Here is an 8,983-nt window from a genome sequence, read left to right on the forward strand (position 1 = left end):
AGGGGAAAGTCGCAGCTGTATATTTATGTTTTCATTGCTAGAAGGGAATTGATTTCCTTGCATTTATTTTTGTAGTTGCAATACACAAGGGCGGATTTGCGTCACCAAAGCAACTTGCTGGTCGAGATAAAGTTGCACAAATATTGAAAAGGGAAGTGCTCGCGCTCATTATGAAGTTTTTCTCCGGAAGAAATAAGGATTTCTGCTGTATCCTAAAATACTAAAGCCGCTTCTATTTTGGGATAAATCTCGCAGGCACATCCGCTCATTTAGTCCGAGTTGGAACCTCTCAAAAAACAGGAGATGACCTGGACTGCAGCGAGCCCCGGGTTTCCTGCAGCCTTCTCCCTCCTTGCGCGGGGAGGAGGCGCCGCCGCCTCCCCCGGCAGCGCGGCCGCGCAGCCCTGCGCGTCCTCGGACAGGCAGGGAGGCCTGCGGAGGCCTTCGGGGAGAGAGGACACTCTTGTCCCCAGGAAGGAGGGAGAGGCGGGGGGTGAGGCAGGTGCTCCGGGTTTCGGCCGCGGAGGATGCGCGGGGCCCCGGCTCAGCCGAGCCCCGGGAGAGCACCTGCCCCCGCGACCCGCACTCCGCGGCTCCCTCTCCCTGCCGAGGCCAGCCCGGGGCTGAAGGGCTTTAGTGGGAGGCGTTCAGGGTTTCGTTTTGGGTTATTTTGTTCCCGCGGGATGACAGCGGGGTCCCGGCCACCGAGGCACCGGCGGCACCGAGGCAGCGGAGCCTCGGCCGTGCCCGGGCGGGGTCTGACCGGCTTGCCCGCAAACGGGCCCGTCCCTCCGCTGCTCATCCACGGGCCCTGCACGGCCGAGAGGCGAGAGGAGTTTGGAAATCAGCTCCTAAAAGAAAAAAAAAAAAAAGAAAAAAAACAAAAAAAGAAAAAGAAAGAAAAAAACACCGCGTTTGTTTTTTTTGGTGGTTTTTTTTTTTTTTTTTTTTCCTTGACTGCCTGGTGAGCAGCCCCGGGCTGGTCCAACGCTCCGGGGTAGCGGTGTTAATTGCAGCAATAATTTAACGAGGCGGGTTGCGGCCGGGATGCAGCGCCCAGGGCACCCTTCGTTGCCTGTCCCTCGGGCGGGCTGGCCGGGTGGCTCTGCCCGGCGGTGCGAACGCGACTGGAACCGGAGTCGTTCGATCCGCTTTGAGAGCAAGAGGATGGCGCTGGGGTCAGCTGTCGTGAGGGAGAATGGGGGAGAGATGCAAGGAAAAGGGGCTTTCCGATGTCGAGGCAGGAAAAGCTGAGACATAATAAACTTTTTCTTCCGCCGCGTTTGGGTTTCGGACACATCTTGGCAAGCCAGCCCCTCTTCATTTTTTATTTTTTCCTCGTTAATAAGAAGCAAACCGGGGAACCAGCCTCACCCGATATAGCACACGGTTATGGCTAAGGAATGCGTTCACTCTCGCTCGCAGGTGGTTTCAGTATTCCCACAGAAGCTACAGCTTCATACCTGGTGAAAGAAAAAGAGTTTGCATTTCTGGCGGTTCCCCGAAAACCGTCAGAATTTGGGAAACGCTTTGGAAAAAAATAATATGATATTTTGGAAACAAAATCAAAGCAAACTTAAAATTGTCTGACCCGTGAGGCTGCTCAAAACGACAGCGACTGCTTTACTTGTACGAAAACTAAAAATAAAGCAATAGTTGATTTTCAGAGACAAGTCAGGACAAATGTGATGTTAGAGTGGAGGGGAAAAAAAGCACCAAAAATGCTTCCATAAATTTGTCCCTAAATCATTGCAATGAATATAGTGTATGATTCTGGCGTACTGGAAACAAATGGGGATAGTTCTGCTGTCGAAGGTTTGAAAAATTATATAGTTGCTTTTTAAGGTGCAATTGGTGTGCAAGCAGGTGCAGCCACCGGGATGGAGAACCTGACAGAAAGCTATCGTAAAGTTACACTGTCATCAATATAGTAGTAGGTAATTAATCGCTGCTAATGCAGGATCCAACGTGTCCCGGGCCCAGAATATCTGTGAGCTCTCTTAAATACATATATTGCGTGCATCAGCATGGACTTCTTCTCTACCAGACTATCCCAGGCTCATTTGTCCGGGAAGGAAACACATTTCCTTGAGAATCGTTTCCAAGAGGACAGACCTGCTTCCAATAGCCAAAAATTTCCCTGCGCGTTTCTTTCAGACGTTTGGAAATCGAGGCGGCAGCAGGCGCGGCGACCTTGCGCTGTATATTAGTATTTCAATTTTTTTTTGGCGCGGGGTTAGAGGGAGAAAGCGGTTGTTCAAAGTCGAGGGCGCAGTTTGAAGGAGGGATAGGCGTGTGTTGGGGTGTACTTCGTGGGGCAAACCGCTCCAGATCGCGGGTCCTGGGCCCCGCAGTGGGCGCTGTGGCCGGCCCCAGCCCCGGCCCTGCGTGGGCGTGTCGGCGGGCGGTGCTGCCCTGCCCCGCGGATCGCGGATTGGGCGTGGGGAGGGAGCGAGGGCCGCTCGCTGCCAGAGAAAGTTTTGGGGAGGGGTGGATATTTTTTTCTTCCCCCAGTGCGAGGAAAGGGGGTTTGGTTTGGGTTTGTTTTGTTTGCGCCGCTCCGCTCCTCGCCCGCTCGCTTTCTTCGTCTGGCCGTGGGTCCTGGGGACTTTTTAATTTTCGGGGTTATTTTCTTCTTTATTTTTTTTTTTTTGTCGTTTTTTGGTGGTCGGCTCTCCCTCTTTGCCCCTCCGGGAAGCGCTCCACCAGCCGCCTCTCGCCCCGCCATCCCTCCCCATGCGCCCGGGGCCGCGGGCAGCTCCGCGGCGCGCACCCGGGAGCTGAGCTGCGGAGCAGCGCGTCCCCTCCTCGGGCAGGATGTACACGGCCGGGCTCCCTCCTTTCTACGCCTCCAACTTCAGCTTGTGGTCAGCGGCGTATTGCTCCGCATCGGGGCCGGCGGCCGGCGGCTGCTTCCCGCTGGACGCCGCCGCGGCGAAGAAGCCGTCCTTCTGCATCGCCGACATCCTCCACGCCGGCGGCGAGGCGGCGGCAGGAGCCGCCGACAGCCTGCCCGGAGGGCCCGGCACCGGGATGCCGGCCGCGCTGGGAGCCGTGCACCACGGCGGTCCCTTCCACGCCGCGGCCTCGCCGCTCCGGCCCACGCCCGTCGTGGCCCCCGACGCCCCCGCCGCCTTCCCGCCGCGCCTCTCGCCGCTCTCCGCCGCCTACCACTCCCACCACCACCGCCCCCCGCAGCACCGCTCCCCCGCCGCGGCGGCGGCAGCGGGCGGCGGAGGCGCCCCGGCCCCCGCCCGGCTGCCCGGCGGCCACACGCACGGCTCGGCGCCGGCGCCCGCCAGCAAGGACCTGAAATTCGGCATCGACCGCATTTTATCGGCGGAGTTTGACCCCAAAGTCAAGGAAGGCAACACGCTGAGAGGTAGAGAAATTGGCTTGTCCGCTTTCCCTGCTAATGCTCGTGGTGCTCTTTACTTGTACTGTGGTTAGCGACTGCACCCGCGATTTGAAAACTTTTCGATCTAGCCGAGAAAAGAATTATATATATATAAAAAAAAAAAAAAGTTATAAATCGGAGTCTCTAACAGCTCTCACTGAGCCCCCCCGTCCTCCCCCTCCTCTCCCCCTCCTCCCCGGCCTCCGCACGGCAGAGCCGGGGCGCAGGGCTCGGGCCCCTGGGAAAATAGCGATAGCGTGAAAATAGCGAGCGGAGCGCTCCGCGCTTCCCGGAGCTGCCGGAGATTTCTGCCTCCCGGGGCACAGCCCGTTTAAAAGGCTTTCGCTTCAATCCGTCTCTCCTCGCGGCCTGTAAACATCCTGACCAAGGGAGTAAATATGTCGGAGGATGTCTGACTGTCGGGGCACGGCCGCCTCTCCCGAGGGGAGCCCCTGGGGGCGGGAGACGGCTGCTTGCTGGCCCCCCGAGCTCCTCCGACCGCGCACCCGCTCCGAATCATGCCGGGCTGTCGGTCTCGACCGCGGTATAACAGAGCTCTCCTTGTTCCTGTGCTCGCAGATCTGACCTCCTTATTAACTACGAGCCGCCAAACTGGGGTTCATCTCCCCAACTTGCAGCCTTCCGCCGGCCAGTTCTTCGCGTCTCTAGACCCCATTAACGAGGCCTCTGCTATCCTGGGTCCCTTAAACACAAACCCAAGGAGCTCAGTGCAGCACCAGTTTCAAGACACTTTTCCAGGTACATCTTGTCCCTCCTCGACCCTCCCGTGGTGCAGGGTCCTCCGTGCTGGAGCAGCCCCCTTCCTCCCGGAGGGACTCGCCAGGCAATTTTGCAAGGCCGGGGTGTGTGTAGCGAGGTTCAGATTTTGGCCGAAAGCCGGGCTGTGTTGGGGGGAGGAAGAGCCGGCTAGGACCCGAGCTAGAGGACCGTCCCATCGAGTACAGGAGTAATACAGGAGTAAAATTCTCTCTGGGCCGAGAGAGAAGAAGCGGGGAGGGGGGAAAGGAAGAAATTCGTGCTCCAGGCAGCTCCACCCGCGCCCGAAACAGCACGAGCTGACAGGACACGTACCCATAGGGCAGGCAGGGCCACGTTGGCCCGGGCCCTCCCTGCACATCACGCTCCAACTCTTATTCTGATCAATTTAAGGCTGTGATATTAATAACGCCGTCTCCTCCTCTCTTCCCCCGCTTTTCTCTTCCCCTCCCCAGGTCCGTACGCAGTTCTAACCAAGGACACGCTGCCCCAGACGTACAAGAGGAAACGCTCCTGGTCCAGGGCTGTTTTTTCCAACCTGCAGAGGAAAGGCTTAGAAAAACGGTTCGAAATCCAGAAGTATGTCACCAAACCGGACAGGAAGCAACTGGCGGCGATGCTGGGGCTGACAGATGCTCAAGTAAGAACGGCTTCGGTTTTATTTCAAACCTTACTTCCAGTTTAGATGGATACCAGAGGGCAGTGAGGTTTCAAAGTGTTTTCCCTTCCTTTATCATAAGCGGGGCTGTCTGAGGAGCTGCACCTTGCCCCGAGCATCTCTTGTGCCCAGGTTCTGCAGCATACCGTGGCCTGGTGTGGAGTGCCTTTGTTTTGGCCACCGAGGAGCAGGCCGGGCGGACAGACAAACGGGGCCAGGGCAGACCGTCAGTGTGCGCTTTACTGGAGTGCAATTTGCTGTAGAAGGCAGTTTAGGGCAAAGGAAGTAGAAGCGAAAACCCTATTCTTAATGTCCTTTTTTTCTGTTTTGCTTTGTTTTTAATTTTTTTTGGGTCTAAATCTTTCCTTGCGTTGTGAAATCCTTCGTTCTGAGGAAGTGAAAACACTTCTTCAAACAGAATCATTAAACGCCACTCTGTAATGATTCCACTACTGAAGGCCCGCAGCGCACAGAATTGTAGAACACTGTGGTTTTTTGAGCAAGATTTGGTTTCCTGGAAGAAGACGTAGAAGGAGAGAGGAAAAAACCCATCCAAACAAACAAACACGGGGTGGGGTGTGTGCGGTATTTAAATACACAAACTAGAAGGAGGAAAAAATAAAACAAAGCCCTTTAGTGGCGTAAGGATGTGGGCAGCGGGAGGGGAGGACGGCGCCTCCTCCTCTCCCCGCGTTGCGGGTGCCGGTGGAAGGGGTCGGTGCGGGGCGCGGTGCGGGGCGCGGTGGGGCCGTGCCGCCCGTCTAAGGGCGGCGCGGCCGCAGGTGAAGGTGTGGTTCCAGAACCGGAGGATGAAGTGGCGGCACTCCAAGGAAGCGCAGGCCCAGAAGGACAAGGAGCCGCCGCCGGAGCCGGAGCCGGCGGCCCAGCGAGCCGGCGCACCGCCCGCCGCCCCCGGGGAGTCCGAGCGCAGCCCCAGCCGCTCCGACGGCGACAGCGACAGCAGCGAAGCCGAGTCCCTCGATATGGCCCCCAGCGACACGGAACGGACTGAGGGCGCCGAGCGGAGCCTGCCCGCAGCCGGGCTGGGCAAGTCCTCCGGCAGCCCCGGCCTGCCCTCCCCGCCGCCGCCCGCCGCCGCCAGCCCCGAGCCGCGGAGCGGTCTATAGTCGGGGCGGCCCGGGACCTGTGCGCTAATTTATCTCCCTTCCCTCGCCCTGGGAGCGCGGCAAGGCCGGCCCAGCACCGGCCCTGGCCCCGGCCCGCTCCCGCCTGTGGCCAGCGCCCGGCCCGGCACGCAGGCGGAGCGGGGAGCCCTGGCCCCGGGGAGGCAGAACGTAAGCGGCCGCCTTTCCCTCACAGCTGCTCGCAGGAGACCGGGGAATCTCTCTTTTTTTTTTTTTTTTTTTTTTCCTATTTTATTTTTTATTTTAATTCTGCGTTTTCCGCCCCTCGTTCTCTCCAAGGAAAATCCGAGCGAGGGAATGCGAGAACGCTCTCCGAAATCCCCACCTTTCCCCGCCCCACCCCCCCAACCAATTTACAATGTGAAGTATTTTGCCAACGTCCTCATTGGTTGCAACTTGTTGCTTCGAATAATCCGGCCAAGAAATACTGCACTGACAAAATATATAAATATATATATATATATATATATATATATAACTCCTGTAAATAAAATGTTTGCTATGGTTTGTAGCCACGTCAGTCTGTTGAACAGGGGCTGCCCCAGCTTCCTTCACCCCGCTCGAAGGCAGCAGCTGCCTCTCCTCGCCTTGGAGCCTCCCCAGGCAGCCTTCTCTTTTCCCTTTTCTTATTTTTTTCTTATTCTTTTTTTTTTTTTTCCCCTCTTTTTTTTTCCTGAGGAGGGCATTGACAAGGACTGGATTTGGTTGTGCCCCCGATGAGGAAGTTTCCGATGACATCCGTGGCCCCGCATGCGCCTGTGCCGTGTGAGGCTTTTGCCAGGCAGGGCTGGGCTGTCGGGCCGGCCCCTGCCAAGAGCCGAGGGGCAGTTTTGGGGCGCAGGGTGGGGGACACGACCTGTTGGATTTGTTTTGCTTCGTTTCTCTTTGCTTTGCTGCGCTTTGCCGAGGCTCCGGTTCCTCCCCGCAAGCCCCCGTGACGTCACAGCGCGGCTGTGAGGCTCCGGGGGCGCGCTGTGACGTCATACAGACGTCATAGAGGCCGATGCCGGGGTGGGGGGAAGGGTGGGCACCGGGGTGAGGGGGACACACGGCGGATTCTCCCCGGTCCCGGGGAGGGCTGGGTGCCCGGCCCGGTGCGGCCTGGCGGCTCCTCCGGGACTCCCCGGGGGTCCAGGCCGGGGTCCGACGGCTCCGCTCGGGTTCATAGTTAGCTTCGCCCCCGGAAAAATATAAAGCGCCTCGCTACTTCGTGCTCCGTTCCTCCCGGGCCACGAGGGAGGACGGGGGCCGCTTGTGAGGCAGCCTGCTTCCCACTCCTCCCTCGGCGAGCAGCACGGATTAGAGCGAGAGCCGCGGCGGTGAGCAGCCCCCGGGCTTCGCTCGGGGAAAGGAGATTTTTGCCTCTGCGCAGAAATCCGCGGGGGCCGGGATCCTGCTCCCGAAGGCAGGGCAGGAACAGGAGGAGCCGAGCCGCCCTCCCTCTGCCCCACAAGCTCGGTCGATGGACACTGAGCATGGGACATCTCTAGAAAGAAAAGGGAGAGAGAGGAATAAAGCGAAAGACCGGGAAAATGCCGGTGTCCTCCAGCGATGCGGAGGCGGGTGCACGTCTGGCCTTCACCTGCTGCTTCTCTGAAGGCCCAGGAGAGAAACCCTTCCGTGCCGGGGTTTTTTTCCGGGGAGGACACTCTCCTCGGGGCCACCCTTGTTAGTGAGAGCAAAGCCCCGAGGAAAGGGAAAGAAACACTCACAGAATTCGCTCACCAGAAGCCCTGGGGAGAAGGAGCTGGGGCTTCGCCTTGCCGGACGATGAAGGGCCGGGTGTATTGGTAAAAAAGAGTGTAACCGAGAGGGCAGAGGCTCCGTCAGGACCACGGCAGGCAGGTGTGGCCCCCTCTCCAAGGGAGGACGCGCTAAGTTCTGATGCGTTCCTGGATGCCCGCAGTGCCCACGAGGGGTAGCGCTCCCGGGCCGCCGTCCCTGACCGCCCCCTCTTGGGACAGAGAAGTGGGACGGGAGAAGAAATTACCTGGAAGGGCCTTGTAAATTAATGTTCTGCTTTTAAAACCTTGCCAGGGAGGAAACGAGGGGGTGGCATGGCTTATCGGGACACGGTGTGGGCCCCGCAGTTCGCTTTCGGCCCCAGGAAGAGGCTGCGCCCATCGGTGCAGATTTGCCGTGATGTTGGAACTGCTCTAAATGCCCAGCGAGACACGACATTTCTCCTCCGATAAACCACCGTGGTGCGGCTTACGGAACCGCAGGAATTTGTTTGCCTCTTGAGTTTGTTTCCTGAAGACTAGCCCATGCAGGAGAGAGGGTTTTGGAGGGGCTCTTGTCAGATGAGAAAGGAAAAGCGCGTCGGGAAAGAGTTTATCTTCCCTTGGGTTCCAGGCTCCCTCCACCTCGGCCTCCCCAAAGAACGGGAGCAGCGTCCGCCTGGACTTGGGGTCGGGGGAAGAGCGAGGCAACGCCTTTATGGCATCATTTTAAGATAACAAGGCAAAAAAAAAAGGGACAATAATGCTGTCGTGACTCGAGCTTTGGGTAAACGTGCTCAGGTCGGAATGGAAGAGTCAGGATAAAATTCCTTCTTCCTGCGCCCGCTTTTTGTGCTTCGTGCACTTCGGGTGCTGTTCGGGCCAAGAGGCCAAGTGGCGGAGCGGGAGGATGGGTTTGTCCCTCTCCCCCAGCTACAGGGAAAATGAATTATATCTCTCTCCAGTTTGCTCCTGCTGTGCACGTGCAGGTAGAGAACAGACACGAAAACGAGTCTGGGGAAAGATGCACCCCTGGAGGGATTTGTGCCCGTCTCTGCAGGGAAGTGAGTTTTCCCCGTCCCGAGAGGCTGCAGCTACCGCTCGATTTCTGCGGGAAAAAATCGGGACAATGCCGTGACCGCAGGCAGCCCCAACGCCGCTGGCTGCCAAAGGCGACATGTCCTTAGTGCAGTGCAGCACCCCCGCTCCCAGAACAGGTCAAAGAAAGCTCGGAGGAGCCTCTATTTTGTTTGCTTGTTACGCCTGGTAACACGAAAGGCTTTTG

At 58.1% G+C, this 8,983-nt stretch overlaps 1 protein-coding gene across 2 annotated transcripts; it reads left to right on the plus strand.

The window, feature by feature from the left end:
• The first annotated feature begins 2,477 nt into the window (after positions 1-2,477).
• HLX (H2.0 like homeobox) lies at positions 2,478-6,886 on the plus strand. Of its 2 annotated transcripts, XM_086878798.1 has the most exons (4): positions 2,480-3,382; positions 3,977-4,156; positions 4,630-4,814; positions 5,615-6,886. In XM_086878798.1, the coding sequence occupies exons 1-4, from the start codon at positions 2,818-2,820 to the stop codon at positions 5,957-5,959; spliced, it is 1,275 nt and encodes a 424-aa protein (XP_086734924.1). In that variant the 5' UTR covers positions 2,480-2,817; the 3' UTR covers positions 5,960-6,886. The 2 variants fall into 2 exon arrangements, with proteins under 2 accessions (XP_086734925.1, XP_086734924.1); XM_086878799.1 differs by lacking the exon at positions 3,977-4,156 and having other exon boundaries at positions 2,478-3,382.
• Positions 6,887-8,983: the final 2,097 nt, after the last annotated feature.

This window comes from Cyanistes caeruleus, chromosome 2 (genome assembly GCF_971803275.1).
Source record: "Cyanistes caeruleus chromosome 2, bCyaCae1.hap1.1, whole genome shotgun sequence".
Classification (NCBI taxonomy): domain Eukaryota; kingdom Metazoa; phylum Chordata; class Aves; order Passeriformes; family Paridae; genus Cyanistes; species Cyanistes caeruleus.